This window comes from Delphinapterus leucas, chromosome 8 (assembly GCF_059928025.1).
Source record: "Delphinapterus leucas isolate spDelLeu-1000000601 "Yukka" chromosome 8, BTC_Dleu_Yukka2, whole genome shotgun sequence".
NCBI lineage: Eukaryota > Metazoa > Chordata > Mammalia > Artiodactyla > Monodontidae > Delphinapterus > Delphinapterus leucas.
Window position 1 is genome coordinate 67418319 of NC_143136.1, and position 24768 is coordinate 67443086.

At 35.6% G+C, this 24768-nt stretch overlaps 1 protein-coding gene across 6 annotated transcripts in view; it reads left to right on the forward strand.

The window, feature by feature from the left end:
- Positions 1 to 24768, forward strand: part of GRB14 (growth factor receptor bound protein 14) — a 129245-nt gene that overhangs the window by 31794 nt on the left and 72683 nt on the right. Inside the window, exon 1 of one of the 6 annotated variants that reach the window (XM_022569909.3) lies at positions 821 to 24621. The exons of the other annotated variants lie outside the window; for them this stretch is intronic. Coding sequence (XP_022425617.1) covers positions 24559 to 24621 — 63 coding nt within the window. The 5' untranslated portion in view covers positions 821 to 24558. Of the gene's footprint in view, positions 1 to 820; positions 24622 to 24768 lie in introns of those variants that run through there. 6 annotated transcript variants of the gene reach the window in all.

A 24768-nucleotide genomic window follows, 5' to 3' on the forward strand; every position in this document is an offset into this window, starting at 1 on the left:
ATACTGTATATTGATCTAGAGTGATAAGCTTTTAGCAGGAAGGGTCCTATTAATAATTTTTTTTCTTATTTTACAAATGTACCGACTGAGACCCAAGTGAATTAAATTACTCTCCAGTACTGGGCTCTGATCCTTCATCAAGTGAAGTGGAGGCAAGAGGAGACCTCAGGTTTTCTGATGATCTTTCTGCAGTGTCACTAAACTGCGAGTCACACTATTCCTTTAATTTTTCAGATTGTTAGCAGGTTGCCATGCACACGAATGCCAGACAGTGAAGAGTCAGGCTGCTTGAACACAGTGTGCCGATGCCAGCCACCTGCCTCCCAGCCTGGTGGTGCCAAGAGGCAGGGCCTCCAGGTCAGAGCTGGCCTGTTCAGGGTTGGGTCCCAAAGGCCTCACTGAGATCAGTAGCCTACGAAGGCTATGAAGTGGCCTATGAAGAGCAGAGGCCCTGAGCCAAGCTTTTACCAAGCGTGTCCGCTCAGCCGTCCAGAACAATGGATAGTGCTTTGGAGAAGGCAGTGGGATCAGGAAATAGTTTCTGAGGATTAGTGGGGAATGATAGGGAGTAACCTGCCCTAAGGCCTTTGGAAACCTCTGGTTTCCAGACCAACAGCCCAGAGGGCTGGAGGAAACCAGGCCTTCCTGTGTCTGTCCTCTAATTCTCTGAAAATTAGCAAAATAACAGCATGGTATTTCAGGACTCATTTGGACTTGGGCAGAATAGCCTTTTCTTTTTCCCTTTTTTATTGAAGAATGTAAGTACAATTAAGGCACTCAGGACCTAAGCCTCTACTGAAGGTATTAGCGATGTGGGGTGGGGGGGGTGGGTAGGTGGGGCAAGGAAAAGGAAGGGAAGGAGGAAAAGGTGGTTTTTTTTTTTTTTAACTTTTGAAACATTCTAAGACTTTTGCCACTCAGTAGACACTTTCAATGCAATGTTTTGGTCAAAACTGCTTACTTTATGGTCTGGGGTGGAAGGCACCTTAGTGAGATACTGACAATAGAAGTGAATGCTAGTATAATCTTCCCCTGTACTCTTTTTCCATCTCTAGTCTTGGAAAGTCTACATTCTACACAGAAGACTGATGTGGAAGAGTATTTTTAAGTGCCAGTTTATCCCAGCAACTGCTGGGTTTTAGAGGAACTCTCAATTAAATACATAGAAATTTCTATGTATTATTTCTCATCAGCTTAATATTAGAACTGAAAGCAATTTTCTAGGGCTGATAGAAATTCATTAGGCCAAATAATTGTACTGTGTTAACAAACTGTATAATTGATATAGGATTATAGCCAAGTATTGTCGTGTTATTACATACGTGTTGTAGCTGTTTACAGAATAAATCAAGTGGCAGTTTTACAAATATGGATTAGAATAGAACCAGTGCAGTTGTACATTTAGAGCACTTGTAATACCAAAATAATGGATTGGATATTTTCTTTTCATATATTGCAGAATATGATTATGTCTTGTTTGTTTAAAAAAAGTGAAACGACTTCTACAAAGCACTATAAAAGTAGTTTCAGCCATAGGTTCAGATGAAATAATACTCTAGAAAAGACATGTATAGTCTTGTAGGATTCATCCAATGCCTGGGTGCTAGGTACTACATATAGAGCATAAATTAAGTGTCAATTTGCATTAGATTATAATCTAAATAATAGTTTTGTTGTTTTGTCCCCCTCCAAACTATTGGATTTATCTCCAATTGAGTGTGGCTTAAGGTCATGCAATTTATTTATTTTATTCTGGAATTGATACATCCGAATGAGTGTAGTCTCATTCAGTATAAACACTGATGTATCTTGAATGAGATGACATTGATTCTCGTGATGGTGTTACTGCTCAAAAGTTTGTAACAACTGACTTGCTTTTAGAGCTTTATAACAATCTTTTAACCATTCCCACTGGTGACTGATCTTCATTCCTCTAGACTGTTTGATTTTGAGAACTAGCAAAAAGTTGTTTTGAATCAATTCTGGAGAATGATGTGAACACTCAAACTAGGAAATACATAAAGAAGTTAATGAGGCTCTGAGTTTCTTGCTTGACCTGAACACCTTGGTATTTCTTAGGAAGAATGTAAAAATTGCTTGTGAAAAAAAACATTGTTAGAATAAGGGTATAGGATGTCTAAAACTTCTTCTGTGACATTTTCTTTGGAATTGCAAAGTAGAATATTTTAACTAGGATAGTATTTTTTTTCCAAGGGCAGGGTATTATTATAGTTGTAATTTGAACTAAATACATCCTAGTAGGACAGTATTGTGAAAGTAAAAACACAATAACCATAAATCACTATAAATAGCAGTGGAATACAGTGACTATAAAATGTACACACTGAATCCAGCAAAGACCCTCTATGTACTGTGATGTATACATTCAACCTACCAAAAGGGCAATTCTACCTCATCAATTTTGTCATGCAACTAATATGTACCATTAAATGAATGCTATTCAGAGAAAATTTTTGGAATGATTTATCTGAATTGGGAATTTTAATAAACATGTCTGGGAGGTTTAAACAGAAACCATCTTCTTCTCAAAATAGCTTTCCCAGTAGCAAACTGAACATTCAAAACTACCGCATTGACTTTAGAACCATGTTACTTAAAATAGCTTACAACTCCTCCCCATTTATGCCAGAAAATAATGGTCCCTTCTTAATAAACTGTTTCGTGGATAAAGGTGGCTGAAAATAAAAATATAGGTTTATTTTAGACAATTTAGAATGAAGCTCCACGTGATGAGATCTACCTGAATAACTTGTGAGGATTTCACTCATTTGCCGCATCTATATGTTCTGGTATATTTGTTAAATCAGGATCATTATCACATAGTCAAACCTCATAAATATTTGAACTTGCGGTCAAGAGAATGCATATTCTCTCACAATTATTTAAAAGTTAAGAATACTTTTCTCTCTCCACCTACATACAACTCTATAATGATGTCCACATTTGCTTTCTCAAAGTTTCTGCTGTGACCACTGGCAGAAACAGCATAGCAGACCAGATGGTCTGTTGATTTGAGTCGAGAAATTCTTTGGCCCTTATTTAATTCAGTAGTTCTACTCAATCTGCTCAGGAGAGTTTACTGAGAGAACATAAGGATGCTGCTGTTAAGATGAGGTACATTGGCAACGTTTCTGCATTTCTTTCCTACCCTTGGCGGGGCATTGTCGTTAGTTCTCTTATCTTTGTAAACCGTTAAATGAATCATTTAAATAATAAAATCGTTTCTCCATGTGGCATAATATTTTAAAAGATGGCTCTATGATTAAATCCTGTTACCTACAGAAAGTTTGTGAAGATCGGAAACAGATTTATCTGTTAACAACTGATGAGAAGTTGACCATTTCATTTGGCTTCCGAAATATTTTGGTGACCCCTGTGGATCTAATGTGGAAGGGTTGGAATGAGTAGGAGCAAAGTCCTAAACAAATGCACGGACTGTCTTTGGAACTGGATGTTTATATCAGAAGTTGCCGTGACAAACACCATCTCTGAAGAGCTCCTTCGTGAGCTCACCTCCTTCTAGTGTTGCCTGCAGCAATTCCATGGTACCCCCATTTTGTATGAGAAAACTTTTATGTCAGGTACAGTTTTCTTCACAGTCGGTCCTGATATCTAGAATGAAACTTGGGAAGATAATCCTAAATAGAGTTTCTCTTCAGTAAGGTTAGCAGACTCTGAATTGGAGAAAATAAAAATGAGTAAAGATATTTGCCTTGAATTATTTGTTGGAATTTCAACTTACTGACTCCCTGGGTCTCCTTCCTTTCCTTTATTGTCATTAGTTATTTGTTATTTGTCTGTCTGTGGTATGAGAGTTGGTACATATAAACAATATTACATTATTGTGTCAAACCCAGTATTAAAAAATACCTCATTTATAGAAATATTGGAGTTAAGCCTGTTTGGAGAATACGGTGTTCTAATAAACTGAAATTTTTTATTAACTGTAGGAACACTCTTTCATGTAGAAAAACTGTCTTGGACAGAGTAGTTCACCTGAAATAAGGAATGCCTGGCACCACACCTGAAACAGAAAGGGTATTCATCTATAATTAATAGCGAAAGGGGCCCTATTTTTAAGGATGTCTTCATTTGACCCTCACTCTTGTTTAACAATTTGGCTAGGTATAGAATTCTAAGTTCAAAATAATTTTACTCTCAGAACTTTGAATATATTAATCTATTGTGGTAGACTAGTGGTATATTCAAAGCATGGACTATTTCTTTTATTGTTGGGGTTATGATATTTCACTAAAATATGTTTAAGAATTGTCTTAAAAAACCCACTATTCCTGCTCTGTACTTGGTAGGTTCATTTAATCTCAAGTTCACAGTCTTTTCTTCAGCTAAGAGAACATTACGTGTTTCATTATTTTCTCTCTTCTGTTTTTCCCTTCTGGGCCCAAATTTTGCCAAGCATTATGTCAGCCTTGTGGTTTTGGGCTAGTTAACCTCTAACATCTTTGATCATCAATTGCATTATTATAAAGTGGAAATTATAATCCCCAGGAGGCTAGTACCCAAAATGGTAATTATTTTTTCTCCTGCAGATACCTTGTTCCTCTGAGCTTATCATTTTGATCAAGGCACTTGAATCTAAATATAGACTTCTGGCTCTTAAAGTGATGTCTGGGCTGTTTTTAGCATGAAGGTTATTGGACATGACTCTGGTCTTCCTGAAGGTAGCACTGGCTCATTTCTGAAGGCTTCTTTGGATACCGTAGCTGTGTTATATGGCAAATACAGAGAAAAGAGTCAAAGTATATGTTGAAATGGGAGATAGAATGTTAAATAACAAGGCGACCCCATTTGTTAGAAGGTAGACGTCTATACAAGAAAGCTGTGGGATCTATAGTATTTCTGTATGGATTCAGCTGATGAATGCCTGCCAGATTAATCTTCCCAGAAGAAGAGCTCTGGTCATGTCACCGCTTCTTAAAAATCTTCATTGGATCCCCATTGCCTACAAAGTTAACATCAAGTTCTTAATTTTCAAGTTGTCCAAAACACTGGCTCCAGTGAAACTTTCCAATCTTATATCCTACTATTCTCTACATACTCATTCTAATTAAAATACATTATTCTGTTTCCCAAATCTATCCCATGCTGTTCCCTTTGCCTAGAATTCTCCCTGCCTCCTATTTATTCTAGTGAAATCCTTCTCTTTTACGGTCCAACTCCAGAGCTTCTTCCTTTGCAAAGCCTCTGGCAATCTCTGCACAGAATTTGTACATCTCTTATAGCACCTAACAGTGCAGTGAAGTGACTTTAGGTAGAAACTACGTCATATTCATCTGTGATTTACTAAGGTCTAACGATGTAACCTGTGTTTGGTAAATATGGTTGAATGATTAAAAGAATGGATGCATTATAGTAATGCTGCATTGTAATGTTTTACATGGAGGAAAATAGATTTGGAGATTGTTTTGTTTTGTTTTGTTTTTTGATGGAGCTGACTGGTGACCAAAATTGTGCCTTGTTGACTATTTTGATTAGAGATTTTTTAAAAAATCATTTATATGATCACTTCTTGATTTTTATAAATAGCTATATGCACTTGCTAATGAGACAGGAATACGGTCAGATATTTGGGAAATATTTACTCAGCTTTTAATCCTTCTCCTTTTAAGAGTCTTTATGAAGAAAAATGAAAATCAGATATAATACTGCTTGTGACTGAAAATATTGTGCATTTTAATGAAATTTCTTATACCATCTAACTTGTTTTGCCTGTGGACATAGTTTGGAACTAAACTGACTTGTTGCTTGGGATTAACCATAATAAATCTGCTGAGAGTTGCGTTCTATTTCAAAATGCATCCTCTCTTCTAACTTCTTTTCCACTGATGAAATTGAAGATATGAAATATCTTATTCTTTAAGTTGCAGCATTCCCTGTAACTGAGTATGTAACTTTTATAAATGCACTAGCAGTTTCTTGATGGCTGTGAAGAAGCAGAGCAGAGCAAGACATTACATGGTAATTTGTTATGTGTGACTTATAATATTTGGGGAAAGAGCAGCTATAATTTTGTGTCTTCAGTCAGCAGGGTGGCCTTGATTTGTGGCAAGTCAACATATTCCTCTGAATTTTTGCGATGATGACAGTATTTAAGAGGAAAACACTTAAGTCTTCTGGAAAGAACTTTTAAATTGTAGGGACTTACATCTAATCACCCCTCTGATATCGTACAAATATTTTTGTTTCTTTCAGGAAATGAGTGTGTTTTCAAGTTTACGTTAGTTTTTTCCCCCTTGTAAATGGAAAAATACTTAAAGACCATTTTGTACAACTACCTCACTTTGCAGAGAAGGATAGATGCTCTGAGAGTTGGTAGAGGACCTGGGACCAAAACTCAAGTCTTCCAACTTAATGCTAACAGTATTAACGACAACACATAATAGCAGCTAATATGTATAATATTTTCATATACTCTTATTATAAGGAAACTGAGGCACCGAGAAATAGCTTGCTCGAGATCACACTATCAGGGCTTCTCTGGTGGCGCAGTGGTTGAGAATCTGCCTGCCAATGCAGGGGACACGGGTTCGAGCCGTGGTCGGAAGATCCCACGTGCTGCGGAGCAACTAAGCCCGAGCGCCACAACTACTGAACCTGCGCTTTAGAGCCGCGAGCCACAACTACTGAAGCCCACGCACCTAGAGACGGTGCTCCATGACAAGAGAAGCCACCGCAATGAGAAGCCCGTGCACCACAACAAAGAGTAGCCCCTGTTCACTGCGACTAGAGAAAGCCTGCGCACAGCAACGAAGACCCAACGCAGCCAAAAATAAATAAATAAATAAATTTACTAAAAAAAAAAGAAAAATTATAACATGTGACTTCAAGAAAAAAAAAGGTCACTATCAAGTGGTAGAGTTGGGGTTCAAAAATAGGTTGTCTTCCTTTGAGTTTCTCAGTATAACCCAGAGATGTGGTAATATGTGGTTTCACTTTTTAAAGGAAGCTTTTGAGTGCATTTAAGTGCCCTAAGAAAATTTAAAGGAAGCTTTTGAGTGCATTTAAGTGCCCTAAGAAAATTAGGATTAACTTTAAACCTAATATCACAACATGAGTATTAGTAATAGTTTTGTAAATGTCAGTTCATCTAATTGCAGAGCATACCTAAGTTACAATTCATAGATAGAAAAAATTCTATTATTGGGCTGAATAAAATTTTCTTATTTAAAATAAAAATATGATGGAAATTGAAATTGGGTTAAACCTTTCATAGTTTATAAATTGAATTCAATGTAATTCATTTCAAACTCTGGGTACTAATATAGAATTGATTATAATGCATAAGTACATATGAGGTCACCTAATCATGTATATTCACAGGGAGGCAAAACAAGTATGATTTTCAGCACCAGTAAAGAAGGAAACTCCCTCAAATAAGAAAAGCTCCACTTTATTCAATTTACCTAGAATGTTTACAGTCAGAAAATCTATTAAGAAATTGTCAATTTTAATGTTTTTTACATTTACATTTTACTATTTGTCCCACCTATTTTATGGTCCTTATTTCTTGTTTCCTGCCTTCTTTTGGACTAATGAAGTATTTTTAAATTATGTAACTATTTCACTCTATTAGCTTGTAGGTTTACACTATTTTACTATTCCTTTTGTGATTATCCTAGACTTTGTAACATTCATCCTTGACTCCTTGAAGTGGTACTGTTATCACTACTCAGACCAGTTGACTCTATTATTGCCCTTCCATCCTTTGTGTTAATGTTGTCATATATTTTAATTCTACACATATTTTAAACTTCATAAGGCATTAATATGTTTATTCAAAATTCATTTTGAATTACCAGTATATTTACCTTTTTCATTTCTCTTCCTTGCATTCTGCATTTAAAAAAAAATCTGGAATCAATTTTCTTTTGCCTGAAGAATTCCCTCTTGTACTTATTTTAAAGCTGTTCTGCTAGTGACAGATTATCTCTGGTTTTCTTCCTGTGTCTCTGTTTTGAAGGGTATTTTCACTGGGTGTAACATGCTAGGTTGGCTGTACTTTCTATTAACATTTTACAGTTGTCTTTTCATTGTATTCTGACTTCTATCATTTCTGTTAAAACATTATCTGTCAATCTTATTACTGATTTTTCAAAGATAGTTTGCTCTCTCAGGCTGCTTCTAAGATTTTCCTTTGTCTTTAGGTGAGCCTAGTTATTATTATTATTTTAAAATATTTATCTGCTTGGCATGCGTAGTGCTTCTTAATTCTTTGACTTAATGGCGTTCCTCAGTTTTGGAGTATCTTGACCATATGAAGAAAGTTATTTAAATATTGTTTTTTCCCAGTTCTTTCTCTGCTGACCTCATGATCTTTTTTCTTTGCCTCATATATACCTTTTGCTCTTTTTTCCTTTTTCTTTGCTCTTCTTATATCAATCTGAATGTTTTTACTGTGATATTCCAGTTCACTAATCTTCTCTTTGGCTATATCCAACCTGCTGTTAAAGCCATATTTTGAGGTTTTTGTTTTATTATTGTACTTTTCACTTCTAGAATATCTACTTTATTTATTTTTATAGATCTGAGTTCTTTTGTGAATTCTCCATTTTGTCATTTATTTTCTTGAACACATTAGTTACAATTATTTTGAAGTCCATATCTGATCCAATATCTAGATCTTTTTGTATGGTCTTTCCTCCCCTCTCCCTCTGCCCTGTTTTTTTTTTGTATGCCAGTTGATTTTTTAAATCAAATGTTGGACATTGCATACAAAAATTGAAGAAGTTTTTTTAAAGAAGTCACCTTCTTCCTGAGGCTGTTCACTCTAGTCTCTGATTGGATGGATAACCTCAATCCATTCATGAGAGTATCTGAGATGACCAAAGACAACTGCCACAAGGAGGAATAATGGGTGGCATAGTTTAATGGTAGAAGATTTAAAGCTAGGAAAATTTAGAAAAGAGGAAGGAAGATATATCTAAAAATAGCAATGAGGGTCAAGAAGAACCTCTGCCCACCTCTGGGCCATGAGAAGTGTGGAACAGTGATCTTCAGTGATAGTGAGAGTTCAGTTAGAATGAAGGCAAAGTTGAGAGAAGAGATTAAATTTTGTGGGATTTTGTTCATGATTAATTGTGAGATCCAGAGGCATAGTAAAAGGATTTCAGCAGTTGGGAAAGTGTGGGGTGACAAGGAGGTGATGTACTGATCCAGAGAATATGGGGCCTGAGGATGGATGACCTGGGAGTTCTGGGCTTGGAGTAGCTGATGTAAACAGGGAAAAGTGCATAAAGAGATTATTTTGAGGAACTCTCAGACAGATACTCATGGTGAAACTGTAAGGAGGGAGAATCTTTCTACCAGGACACAAATTTCTGTATTCTCCTATTAGCTATTCTGATAACAGTGTGGAAGAGGAGGTGTGTGAAGATCTGAAGCTTCCGCTTAATTCCTAGAATGAACTATAAGAGAAGAAAATAAGTGGATTGATTTTGGAGATATTTGCAAAGTAAAATTAGCAAGACTTGGTGATAGAATGGATATGAGGTGTGAACAATGAGGCATGTCCAAAATTACACCCAAATTTCTGGCTGTTGCAGCTGAATAGATGGATGGTAGTGCCATTCACTGAGCTAGAAACACTAGAAGAAGACCAGATTTTGGTGTCAGATGGTGACATTGTGAGCTTGATTTGGACTTTTTGAGTTTAAGGTGCATTTGAGTCATCCAAATGGGGATATCAAATATCCAATTAAATACATGTGTCTGTTGCTTCACAGAGATATCTGACCAGGAGATGTGAGTTTGTCGGCATCTGCTTATACGGTGGTAATTGAAGTTTTTGGACAGAGTGAGCTGGCCAAATGAGAGTCAACAGGGAGAAGCTAGCCAAGAATGTTCACATATGCTGAAGGGCAAATAGAAAGGAGGATGAAAATGTTCATTTTAGTTAGCTTCAAGGAGATCATTGGTAAGAGGGTTGGATTAAGTCCTTCAGAGTAGAAGCCTTAGATTATAGTTGGAGAAGTTTGTTGTTAAAAGAAAAAATGATATTTTAGCTGGAGAGAAATTTTAGTATCTTTTATTTTTAAATCTAGGGGCTTCAGTATGTTTAAAAGCCAGTGAGAGAAATCTGGTTGAAAAAAGATTAAATATACAGAAGAAAGAAAAGAGCTCTTAGGAAACTGGAGAGAAAGGGGGATGTATTAGTTTCCTATTGTTGCTGTAACAAACTACAGCAAAAATTAGTAGATCAAAACAAGACACATTTATTAACTTACAATTTTGGAAATCTGAAACCAGGTCATTGGGCTAAAACCGAGGTGTCAGCCTTTTTCCTTCTGGAGACTCCATCTACTTGCCTTTTCTAGCATCTGGCTCTTGGTCCCACATCACTGACCCCTGCTTCTGTTTTTACATCTCTTTATTTCTGTTTCCGTTGGCACATCACTTTTTCTGACGCTGACCCTCCCTGCCTTCGCCTTGTAAGAACCCTTGTGAATATCTTGAGACCACTTGTATAATTCAGGATAATCTTCGGTTATCAAGATCTTTAACTTAATCACATCTGCAAAGCCCTTTTTATCATGTAAGGTAATATATACAGAGCCACAGATTCCGGGGATTAGGATGTGGACTTTTTTTTTTTTTTCATGGAGGGTAGCGTTATTCAGCCTGCCAAGGATAGAAAGGAGCATTTTCTAATTTAATTGGAAACAAGGAAGGTAGAACATGTGCAAGACATGGGTATGTCTGTAAAAATATATTTTGGGGCTCATATTACATATTTTCTCTTTAAAATGGAGTTGTTGCACTTGCTTGAGGGGAGAGGCAGACAGGAAATTCAGGGAAGAAAGTCCTAACTTAACAACTAGAGCACTCCTTCATTTAGCCAATAGTTAACAAGAACCTGCTGGGAACCTGATGGGTACAGGGGTACAAAGTTATAAACACACAGCAGTTATTATCTTTCTATACACAGTTAGAGGTTTTCAAGGTGTGCTAAATGACCATTTGACCAGAGGCGTTTAAAAAGGATTCCTGGGTACTAAGTTACAGATGACCTCACAGATAATGCTAATATTTACTGATTGTTATCAGTAATGTGTACTTCCTAAAAACAATATATTTTAAAGAAATGGGTAACATATCATAGAATGCATTAAATGCTAATACCAGAGATAATTGCTCAGAAGTAAGGAGTGTAGTAAGTATTAAGGAGTCCTTGTCAATATTTGAGCAGTCAGAGCCATGACACTCTACTTTTACTAAGTACTTGAACTTTAACTTGAATAATCTTATAGTTCTTTGCATTTTAAGTTTTACATGAATAGTACATGAACTATAAATATTATAAAAAAATAAATACATTAAAAATAACCACTTCGTGATCACAGGTCTCCTCAATCTCACTTTCTTCCCTAGAGATCAAGATTGTTAAAAATTTGGCATGGATTCTTTTAGGTTTTTTTTTTTCTTATGGGTTTACTGACACGTGTATATATGAAACTATATTTTCTTTGTTTTTTACACAAATGGGGTCATACTAAATTATTGCTCTATAGTTAAAAAAATTCAACATTATGTTTTTGCAATCTTTTTTGTTAATCGTATGTTCTGTCAGTTGCTACCTACTAGTCCATAGACTGAATGCATTATATTTTATTAATATGTAACCATTTTCAATACATCAATTGTTTCCAAATTTTTCTCTTGTAAGCAGTGATACAGTGAACATTCTTCCAGATGCCTTTCTAATGTTTATGCTAGTTAGTCTAGAGAATCAGGAAAGGAGTAGTTATATCAAAAGGCGTGGCTTCTCAAGGTTTTTATAGATGCTGCCAGATTTCATTCCTTAAAGTCTATTCCCATTTATTCTACTTTCTTTTATGTCTGACAGTACCACTTTCTTCCTAACACTTGTGCCAGCATTTGACATTATCAATATTTAAAAGTTTTTCCAGTAGTGAAAGTGCCTTATTTTAATGTATGTTTCTTTTGTTACTAGTGAGACTGAATATTTTTTTCAAGTTTTTATATTCAGTGGTGTAATGTTTGTTCATATGTATGTGAATTGTGTGTTCATATCTGCCTTTTGGTTCGTTTTTGAGAGGTATATATTTTTTCTGTTAATTTTTAGGAACTCTTTATATATTCTAAGTATTAGTCCTCTCTTAAATATGTTGTACACATATTCTCTCAATCTGTGCCTGGTGTTCGAATTTTATATATGGAATCTATCATACTATAAACATTAAAATATTTATAAGTTTAATTTGTTGAATTTTTTTATGGCTTCTAGGTCTAGATTATTAAAATTCTTTGGTTATTTTTTCTAACATATGTAAATTAGTTAAATTAGTTAAATTTTGGGAATTTCTTTTTAGTTTTCTAATTTTGGAGTCCATTTTAGTATCAGGTTAAAGAATATCCTTTGTGTACTCAAATGGGTAGAGTCAGTCTTTTTTGAGTATCTCATCCTTTCTCCCTTGATTTTCAGTACCAAGTGTTGCATATACACATGGATCTGTAGGTAACTTTATAAAAATTGGATGGCTGCCTTTTTATATTATGTTAGGTATGTCAGGTATAGAAAGACACTCCTCATTGATCTTGTTCTTCTAACTTTCTTGGCTATAATTACATATTTTCTTTACTCTGAAGCAGTTTGAAAAGCAGAGACATCATCTGTTCCTTAAAGAGTATGTAGAATTTCTCTGTAAAACAAACTGTCTGTACTGGCCCACCTTTTTGGGGAATAGCTCTTTGACAACTTGCTCTCTTTCTTCTATTGTAATTAATGTCTTTGAATTTTGTGTTTGCTGGATTCAATATGTATAAATTATATTGTCCTACAGAATTATCAATTTCATCCAGATTTTATTTACATAAAGTTGTGGGAAGTATTTTCTTAATATTCTTTTAATTGCTTCTTCATTTCTCTAGTATTATTTCTTGTATTATATATTGTTACTTTCCCTTTTTTCGCCCTTGATTTGTTTCACAACTTATCTATTTTATTTTTTTCCCCCAAACATCAGATATTGGATTTATTTATTAGTTCTATTTTGCTTTTTTTCCAAGTTTTAATTTCTACTTTTATTTTTACTAAATTTCTTCTTTCTGCTTTCCTCAGATTTTACTTAATATTTTCTAAATTTTGGATACTAATGAATTTATTTTCATTCTTGTTTATTAATAGATATGTGTTTAAGGCTATGAATTATAGCGTGAGAACTGTTAGCTGTAAAAGATGTAATGTGTAGTGTTTTCATTAAATTCATTATTCTTATTTGTAGTAGTATTATTATGTAGATATTCTGCAATTTCAACTTTTATTTTTTTCTTTGGAGACTTATGTAAAGAGTCTTAAAATTTTTCCTAACCCCAGATTTTATTAGTAATTTTTCACTTTATTGTACTGTGATCAGAAACTGTTGTCTGCATTCTTTCCACTATTAGAATTTATTGGGATTTTATTTGTGACTCAAAATGTGACCAAGTTTTTTTTTTAACCTTTTAATTAAAAAAAAAATTATTTGTTTTATTTTTGGCTGCATTGGGTCTTCGTTGCTGCTCACGGACTTTTCTCTAGTTGCAGCGAGCAGGGGCTACTCTTCATTGCGGTGTGCGGGCTTCTCATTGCAGTGACTTCTCTTGTGCGGAGCACAGACTCTAGGCACGCGGGCTTCAGTAGTTTGTAGCACGCAGGCTCAGTAGCTGTGGCTCGCGGGCTCTAGAGCGCAGGCTCAGTAGTTGTGGTGCACGGGCTTAGTTGCTCCGCGGCATGTGGGATCTTCCCAGACCAGGGCTCGAACCCATGTCCGCTGCATTGGCAGGTGGATTCTTAACCACTGCGCCACCAGGGAAGCCCTAAGCATTTTCTTAAAGAGAAGTTATATTCTCTGACTTAACATTAGAATTCGAAATGTAACAGTTAAATCTATTTTGTTGTTTATATTAGCCTATTTATATTTTTCATATTTATATCTACTTTTTAATACACCTGTTCATCATGGTTTGAGAGGGTTGGATAGTAGTCTATTAATAGTGTGTCTATATCCGATTTTCCTTATATTTCCTATACCTATGTGTATTGTATGACACCTAGACATTCATAACCAATATATTTTTTATTGTGAATCACATCTTTTAGTATTAAAGTTTTCTTCATTGCTTGTTTAGTGCTTTTCTGTCCTGAGTTCAGTCTTGCATGATATTGACCACTGTATTCTTTCCTTCCCTCCTTCCCTCTGTTCTTTCTCCGTCCCTCCTTTCTTTTTTTTCTTTCTCGCCCACCCCCTCTGCCTTGCCCCCACCACATTCTTTGTTTTCAAACTTTCTCAGTCACTGGGTTATAGGAGTCTCTTTCCCACCGAATAGAGTGGAATCTGCTTTATGATTCATACGGAAAGTTTGTTTTCTTTCAGTAGGTAAGTTTGGCTCTCTAACATTTATTGAGATAACATAAAAGTTTGGTGTTAATACTGTTATACTATTTTATATTATGTTTTAAAATTTATAGGTTTTGAAGAAAATTTACAAGGTGTTCTGCCTTCTTAGCGTTGTGTTCTTTTAATTAGAAAGGTTTATATTTCTGTTACCATTATGGCTATAACTACATGGAAACCCTTAAACCTCTTATTTCTTTAAACCTTATCTGTTAATCCTCTCTAAGGAGCAATAATAAAATTAATATTTTTCTTCTTCCTCCTCCATTTTCTACCAGCTGATTTTAGCATTACAAAATGATTTAGTTAAATTCTCCTGTGATTTATCAGTTTTAAAATAATATCTTTTGATCTCAGTAACATTCCATGTTTTTCCTCCTTCAGCTTTTATCTTTCCATGTTTCTTTTATCATTTCTGCATGTTAAGGCTTATATTACTTATATTTTATTATAGCAGCATAATTACATAGGGATTTAGTCCCATAATTAGTTTTGGTATTTATTATAGTCCTTTTACTTTGAATTTTCCAGCTGGCTCTCGGATGATTGCAGTTTATCTCCTAGTAAATTCCTCAAGAAGGTTCCACGGGAACAAGATTTTATGTGCTTTCATATGTTCAAAACTTTTGAATATTGTCTGTTACCTTTACAGTCAATGAGTTTTGCTAGATTTAAAAATCTCATTTCTATTTTCTTTCCCCAAGGATTTCATGAGCATTACTCCATCCAGTGGAGTAACTAAAAGACAGTGGGGTCCACTGAAACTTGTTGAATGTTATTGTGGAGAAATACTGCAACAGATTGATTTCTCCCTTATGAGCTACTGGGGCTTTTTTGCCTTGATGTCCAAAGCATTCTGTAAATTTCAAGTCCAGTAAAGTAGGGCATTTTACCGTTGACTATTAAAATGAGTTTCTCTGGGGATGTGTGCCCTTCAATATGTATTTTATTTTATTTTTTAAGCATTAAAATAGTGTTTCAGATTTATTAGTAGTAAATTTGGAATAGGGAAATCAATATAGACCATAAGGAAAACTTGAACTTTCTATTCGTTTCCCAGCTACCCACTCACTTTTCATACAAAACAGACCTTGACTCCCACATCTGAGTGAAATGGGTCTGCAGAATCTTTCGGGGAATGATAGGGTACCAGTGGCCAGCCTCAAACCTTGTCAGGTCTGAAAATAAGATTACAAGAAGGAAATAACATTTCAGTCTTGTCTTGAGAGACATAACCTAGGTTCAGTTACGACTACGTTTGCCATGTGAGGGTAAAGAGCTCAATGTCCATTTATTGGTCAGTGTGGCAGAAAAGATATGCAAGATGGAGCCAATTGTTTGAGCTAAATTAATACAGGTTTTTTTTTAACTCATTGTTACCTATTTTGTAACTTACTCATTCTTCTGTAGGGGAAAGAAAGACGGTGGAAGAGTATGAAGAGAATAACTGAGTATAGTAAAATATGCATCCCTCAATAGAAATATAAGGAATGGAATGATAATTGTCACCCTTTCCCTAAAATCTTGTTTGAAATTTCCCTACTGTTACACTACAACTGAAGCTTTCACACCACTCTATACGGACTTCTACATTCTGTATTTTATAGTTAGAAATACACTAATAACTTTTTACAAAATATCACATATGCTTACTATTGTTCCTAGTGTATTGCTAAATACCTATTAAGCTATGGACAAATTATCAATGAACATTACACAAGTAGCTTAATTCTCCATGTTGGGATTATAGACCAACCCACTGCACAACTCTATTCTTATTTTCAGACAGTGGAACTCTTATATTGCTTTTCCCTAAAGTATACTGACGTGTTTTATTTTAGTCATAATCATATCTACACAGAAAGTATGAAGATGTCCTTCTCTCAACAGAGTATGAAACACGCCTTTAGTGGAATGTTGAACCCTCATTTCAGAGCAAAATAATATATGGCTATCAGAGCCTATTAAGAGAAAAATACTTAAATTCTTTTAGAAGTAAACTTTGTATGGAATGATTTTCTGATGTGCCCCTCTAATCTTTTTTTTTTTTAATTGAGGTATAGTTGATTCACAATGTTGTGTAAGTTTCAGGTGTACAGCAAAGTCATTTCAGTTATACATATATATCTATATATCTATTTCAGATTTGAGTAGGTTTTTATTATTAAAAGTTTTCTTATATTTTATTTTTATATATTTACTCCTTTCCATTATTTCAATTTTCTTCTGGGGAGATTCCAGTTACACATGTATAGATCTCCTTTACTTGCCTTTAGTTCTCTGTTTCTAATACTTCTTAAATTTAAAACAGTTTTCTTCTCTCTTTGGTTGCATTTTTTGTATCTGTCATCTGTTACCTCGACTTTGATAGATTTCAATACATAGCATTTAAATCTCTGGAGCTCTGCTAGCTAATGTTTCATCTCCTCTTACCGTCTTGGTGTTCCTTCTCTATCCTTTTAATTGTCTGCTTTGTGTGTGAACAGGTACGATTTTGCTTCATTAATTATTTTTTATTCTTGGTTTAATGTATGATCTTAAATTTTATCTGTTCTTTGGCATTACTTTTCTTGCAAGTAGTCCTCATCTGCCATTTGTTGTTCCTGTGTCTTTTCTCCTTTCTTCCCATTCATAGTATGTTTGTACAGATTCGATGATGGTTCTGTTTTGTTATTCATCTTCAAAGCAGTGGGTTTTTCTTGGAACATATTTATGGGAGATACATGAGGAAGACAGTCACAGTTTAAGTACTAAGTTAAAAAGACTTTTCCTTTTTTGTGTTTGAATTTTGTTTTCAGCCTTTAATTCTTCTAAGCTATGGGATATGGGAAGGTGTGAAATTTTTCTTAATATAATGACTTCCCACTGCTACAGAGGTATGGTGTTCCTGCAAAAATGGATTTCTGACCTCCTTTTGTTTCCGTTATTTTTGTGCCTATGTTCATGGGGGATATTGAGAAACTGGATAATATTTTGATGCCAGTCTGATTCTCATACCTTGCAGGTAAACGATAATTCCTCTCTCAGGAAGTGTTAGGAATTTTATCTTTTCTCTTTGAATTTATCACATTTCCCACTATTTGTCTAACATGACTACTTTTTTGTTCAAATTAGCCATCGGGGGGCACTTTTAGTTTAAAATTTGTAACTTTATTCAGCTCAGGGAACTTCTGTCTTTTCTTTCTTTTTCCTTGTGCTTTCTTTTTTTACTCTTTCTATAACTCATATTCTATGTGTGTTGATCTTTTTAGATTGTTCCTCCATGGTTTCTTTTTCTTTTCATTTCTTTGACTTTTCCCTTCACATTGTGAGAGACATTTTCTCAACTTTATCTTCTATACTGTTTATTAGTTGTTAGCTTTGTTTATTACAGTAATGTTTGGAAGTTCTGGGTTGCCTCATCCTCTACATTCCTTTCCTCTTAAGTATTTATATAGTATTTAAGATGACCTTGTATTTTCTCTAAATATACTCTAAACCTAAGTTCTCTGGATCTGTCTTCACCATCTTTTCTCTTATACACAAATTCTGGCTATAATTTCTTGTGCTCTTATCAGTCTAATACCAGTGATTTCTAGCTTCTAGAAATTCTTTTAATTTATGGTATACTGAAGGTACCTTTCTTATATCCCAGCATGGCAAAAAAAAGAAATTATTTCTTCTTTCTTAGCAAGGAAATTATCTCTTTATTTTCTTTCTCTTCCTCCTTCTTCTCCTTCTTGTCATTTTAAGGTTTCTGGGGCATGAAGAAAGTTAGGTGCTTGTTTTCTGTCTGCTTTCTTGATCTAACTATTTTTCTTAAGAGAACCTTAAAGTATATGAAATTTGAAGAGTGTAGATAAGACATTTATCTTTTTATAGCCTATACTTCTGTTAATTTATGTTGGAAGCTCAAATACAGGGAAAAATTATAATTTTATTTATATTTGTTAATGTATTTGACCACTTGAACCTGTGTTTCTACTTGCTTGTCATCTTTGAAATCTTGACTTCCTTCTAATCTGGTAATTTCCATTTCTCTCTAAGACTCATTTCTCTGTTTCTGTTTTCCTTCCTTCTAGTCACTATTCCATAGTTTGTCTTTCACACTGAGGTAAAATTCACATCTTATCAAATATTACTACCCTTGAGGATGAGAGTCAAATTTCTGAGTATGACATAGAAGGACCGTTCTTGTCTGGAAGCTCCTTCCATGTTTTTCATCTTTGTATATATTTCCATTACTTGGAATTACTTTCATTCTTGGATCTTTTGTCCACTTAGGGAACTTGTCTGCTATCTCATGGTGAAATTAAGCTCTTTCTTTTTTATGGTTCTAGAACTTTATTTATACTCAGTTAAAGAACTTAACATATAGTTGTAGTTATTTTTAAGTGTCCATCTGCCCTCCTGTAGACAGTACAATACATTATGCCTCCTTGATAGGCAGCCATAATGCTCCTAGAAAACTATGTCAGGTGAAGAATACATAGGCACTTTTAAAATACTTGACTGAACTGTAGATTGGTTATATTTATCATGACTAAGGCTTATAAGTCATTCAGTAATTTCTTTAAAAGAAGAAACTTTCTATCAGAGTTTAAATCAGTAAGAAATCCTAGGGGACTTCCCTGGTGGCGCAGTGGTTAAGACTCCACACTCCCAATGCAGAGGGCCCGGGTTCAATCCCTGGTCAGGGAACTAGATCCCACATGCACGCCCCAACTAAAAGTTTGCATGCCGCAACTAAGGAGCCCTCGAGCCACAGCTAAGGAGCTCACCTGCCGCAACTAAGACCTAGCGCAACCAAATAAATAAATTAAATAAATAAATATGAAAAAAAAGAAATCCTAGACATTTTTGATGGAAGGAAGTAACTGTCAGAGTAGAGGGGGAGAAATAGGCTAGAGGAAGATCAGATCAGGCCCATCAAGTGTAAAGAATGATGCCCTGTCGTATACCTGGAGAAGCAAAAGGTCGTTGAGTAATATGAGCTGATAGAACTAGAGGTACTGAGTTTGTGTCTAAAGATCTAGACTGTTTATTGCTATTAAATGCTATAACCAAATATTTTAAGATTTTTCTAAAACAGGTGTTCTTAGGACAACAGTTAAATTTAGTGTCGACACTACTGACCACTAACAGAACTATGTCAGATAGCAAAAGAATATCCAAATGATCCTGTGAAGAAGACTGTGTGCTTTTGTTCAGAATAAATCATAAGGCTAGCAACTGTTAAGACGAGAAAGGGGGCTTGTCCACCATGTAACCGGAGTGACTAATCTTTCCACATTGATTGTGAGTGAACATGATGCCTACTGTGTACAGAGAGCATCCTGCTAGGTATTCTGGGAGCAGCACAGGAGATGAAATCCTGGGTCCCACACTTAAGGATTATAGTCTCCTTAGGCAAACAACTGGGGCCTATGAAAGGATTTATTAGTTATCAAAGCAGTGTATTAGTGTGTGCAGAGAAAGGTATGAGGAATGGAAAAGTTTAAGTCCTAAAAAAAAAAGTACAAAACAAGGACTGATATAATTTAGATGGAGGAATGACATCTTGGAGGGGTCAATTTTGATCTGTATCTTTGGGGGAGTTAATGAATATGGAGGGGCAGTGAGCTACCCCAAATGGGTAGCACAACAGCACAATATACAGGAGGAAAATGGAGGGGCAAACCAAGTTGTGTTTTGTGTAAAGCAGGAGGCTGGTCGATTGGTTGGCTGAAGAAGTATTTGTAGGAATTAGTAATCAAGAAGCATTCTTGTGCCTTACAGCATTTTCCCCCCATGTATAAAGCCACTTGGGGTGACAGAGTGATGGTTAAAGGGAAATTACACATGTCCCTACTTTCAGGGAGCCTACATTCTAAATGATATAAGGTGCTCACACATAGAAAACAGTAGCTGAAGCTTGACTAAACTGGTATATGATGAAGGGTAAAGAGATAGTCTGGAAAAAATAGATATGGTTTGAATCTGTAAAATGGGAGCAAATGATACCTGCTTTACAGGTTTGTTAGAATAAAATGAAATACCATATGTAAAGTGCCTAACACTTGACAGGCACTCTGTGTTTGTTGTCGCTGCCTCCTTTTCTACCTCTCAGTTCTAAAGTAATATGTGCAAAAAGAAAAAAAAAGAAAGAAAAAAAAAGGAGAGATGCTTGAAGGATGAGAGATCAGTGAAACTTTCAGAAGAGGTGGGACTGGTCTTGGGCCTTAAAAGGTTTGTGGGTTTTAGAGAGTGAACGTTACGAAAAAAGAGGTGGGACTCGAACGTGCTTCAGGGAGCTCCAAGGAGCTTTTGTTCATGTTGAGTGGGAGAAGAGGTCTGAAAGGCAGGCTTGGAACCTAGACGTTGGCTGGTGCTTAGGTTGCATTCTTCTGCCCAGATTCCACCTTGTACACTGCTTTGACCAAGTGTTGACATGTTGCCATGTGTCAGCTCCTCTGATACGCAGGAGTTATCAACTTTGAATTCCCCATAGCAAATAGCATAGTACTTTACACATACTAAGGCCCTCTACGCATATTTATTAGGTGAGTTATTAAAACAAATGCTTAGGAACATCAGAAACAAGGGTGGTATGAAGATGACATTTTATGCTAATACTACATCAAATTACATAGTACAATGTGGGAGAGAATATTGTAGAGTAGAATAGTAGAGTATCTTGGAGAGGGCCAGATGTGGTTTTCACCTTGGCTGATTGACTTATGTACTTCGTGGACTTGGATAAGTTTTTGCAATATATACTTGTATCTGAGACCATTTTTAGCCCTCTGCTCTTCTGGCCTCAGTTTCCTCATCTATTGAATAGCTAGTACCTGCTTCATAGAGTTGTCATGAGGATTCAATGAAAACTAGCTCAATGCCTGGCTCGTACTGGGTGCTCACTTAAATATTATTAATTATCATCATAATACTTATTATATATTATTTTTTGTGTTATTCTTAATTCACATTGAAACTTTGATATGCATATTTTGAGTGACAAAATTCACTCTTGTTCTATCAAAGTGTTGAGCAAAGAACAAAATAATGTACAGTGCTATTCTATAGTATTTCATTGTTGACCTTGCTATATTGTTTGCAACCCTGTTATATCAAAATTTAATTTGTAGGACTTCCGTGGTGGCGCAATGGTTGGGGGTCCGTCTGCCGGTGCAGGGGACGTGGGTTTGTGCCCCGGTCCGGGAAGATCCCACATGCTGCGGAGCGGCTGGGCCCGTGAGCCATGGCCGCTGAGCCTGCGCGCCCGGAGCCTGTGCTCCGCAATGGGAGAGGCCACAACAGTGAGAGGCCTGCGTACTGCAAAAAAAAAAAAAAAAAATTAATTAATTTGTAAATAATGATCTGTGACACAGTCTGAGGAGAATGCATCTTAGGCCCAGTCCTCTGCAGGAGCAGTTCACGGAGTATTTTTCATCACCTGCCTTGGGCTCTTCCAGACCATACACAAAACTGATATCCTTGATCCTCATAGCAATCCCCAAATTGTTGGCCATAGCTTTTTATCCCCATTTAGCAGCAGCTGAAGAAATTAAGGCTCAGGTGACAAGGTTAGTGAGTGGTGCAAGCCATTTATAATAATGGTAAAAAAAAAAAAAAGCATGGGCTCAAGTTAAATTTTGAATCAGTGTCTACAATAACTAGGAAGTGAGATAAAGCACAGTCACTAGGAACACGTGGAAAAGATCGCTGAAAAATGAGACTCTGCCTGTTATTAAGTGTGAGTGTTGTCTCATTAGTCTTTCAGCCTGCTGACTGTGAAAAGTGTATTTGAGTTTTTTTCAAAGACCTTTTTGGCAACATAGAGTCACAAAATGCCACATTTCGCTCTTATGGTTTTCACTGAAAATTTATAAACTTCAACTTTTAAGAGTTCCAAAGAGATGACCTATCATACTTCAGCAGTTCATTGTCTGTAGAATAGTTTTTAAGGACAGGTATGTTGCACTGTAATGAATATAGAGCCTGGACATTGTTTTGACTTGAAGGATGCATTTTAGTGTTTAAAAAGCTCTATCATGTGATGTAAAACAGCATCTCTGACTCCCCATTCGCCTAGACTTCAAAACTTGCAGTCGGCTTTGAGAACCTCACTCTGTATCTCCATCAGTTATCAAGTTCTGCATATTCTTTTCTCTTACTCACTTTTCAAAGCAAGTGTCGTTTCCTCCTTGAAGCCTGCCATGATCTCACCTCTGATGTGTAGTTTCTTCTAACTTGGTGCACCCCTGGTACTTGGCATTTAATCACAGTGAGACTCAGCCCTTTACTGAATGTGATTTTTAATTTAAAAATGAGTATCTCTATTCCACTATGAGGCAGTGACCATATCTTACTCATTAGCATGTACTTATCACCTAACACACTGCCTGGCACATAGTGGGTTCTTTGCCTCATGATTTAGTGGAATGAATTGCTTTGATTGTGGTGGAACCCTTTCTGAGACCAGAGATAACACTTCTTTGTAATATTCAAAGCCTAAATTGAGAAAAGAAGAAAGAAAAATTGTAGATAATAAACTTGAAATTATGTAGTAACCATGGGCTTTGTTATTGTGTGCCTGCCAAAAAAGTGACTCAAGGTTAAACCAAAATCTTTTCCTTCACAAATGGTGACTCCCCTCCCAGTATTAGTAGATTTTTGTTGGTAGTTTTATTTTAAAAGACCATGATAAACCTAGTAGGATAAGAATAAAATGAATGCCCACAAATTAGATCTGCCTGTGACTTTTTTACTAAGTGAATTCCCCCCCAGCTGCCATTGTGAGTGAGCTGTGTAGGTTTTGAAATTCAAAGTAGGGAACCCTAGAGTTTGTAGTGTCTCTTTTTTTCTTTTGAGGAATATGAGATCACCGTGCATATAAAACACACCCAAATGAACTCTGCCCAGTAGCAGTCTAGATAATGAAATGGAAAGTTTGTATCTGAGTTGCCGAGAATCTCCCATTTTGCCCTGTTACTACAACAACCACTTTGTGATCTAGAAGTGACAGGGAGCTCCCCTCAAGCTGAACGCAGCATGTCATGCTCTATGTCCTGGTTGAAGAGCACTGAGTAGGTGCTTGTTAAGGAATCGGTCCAAAGGGATTTTATAATATAAAAACTCAGATTAGTTTTAATATTGCAATACTTTTTGTCATTTTTGTGTTTCTCTTACTCTTTATTTAGACATTATTGAAAATTTTCTCATTAACCAGAAATGGACCCTTCTCCAACCCTCGAAAATACTGGAATACAATTTTTAGTTATTGTAAGAAAAAAGGCAAAATGGTTGTGTTAAACTTTTGAGAATGCTTTGAGCATGATTATTTAAATGCTTTGAATTGAATGAAATGTGCTCGATTACACAGATCTGTGCTTTTAAAAAACATTAGCATTTGCAATTCATACATTGTAGTTTAATGCCCCATTTATATTTAACAGTATTATTTAGGTTGATTGTTAAGGTAATATTTAACAGGAATAGTTAAGTGTGTAGCTTCAAGGACAGCTAAAACGTCCATAATACAGAAATTTTAGCTGTTTAGGAGACGAAGTACATAAATATATATTAAAATCCTTTTATTATGACTTGTAAAGTTTAACACTTTTGGACCAATTCTAACTTCAGGATTATTTTTTGTGCCTCATATAATATGTTTCAATCTACCCATTTATCACTTTTATGAGTAGCATAAGTAAATTTAGTACATCTGCATATTTATACACTTTAAATAGACCAATGTAAACAGTTTCTTATCTGCCATATGTTGAAATGTTTCAGTAAAGTAAAGACATAACTGCCTAGTCAACAAAGAATGGCATTGAATTGCACTGTTTTGGAAAAAAAAGTTAAGTGAACTAGATGGCTGTTAATCTGGTTCTTTAAATATCATAAACAAAAGTATCAGAATGTGTTTCCAAGGACAAAGGCGGAGTTTTCTGGGCTTTGATTGGTTGCTGCCTTGTCCTGTCCCACAGCCATCCTTAATTGGCTTTGGTAGATTGGAATCACATAAGCAGAGTGACATTTATTACTTTCCTAGTTGTTTCTTTGCACTGAGCCCCGAGATTCCTAAGGAGTAACTGTAAAAGATTTCTTTCATTTTGTCCATGATCTACGGGAGGGGATCACTCTAAGAAGAGCAGGCATGAGTTTGAGTGCAAGAAGAGTCACTCTGCCTGCAATAACGCCCATAGTTCTACAGAAAAGGGTATGTGACTTCTGCTTTTTTTCTTTTCTTTTTCTTGCTGTTTTTTAATTTCCTGTTACTGTGTTTATTAATGTGTTGGAAACTTTTGTTACATATCCTGAGAGAGGCTATAATTCATTGAGGCTATAGGTGATTAAAGGATAGATT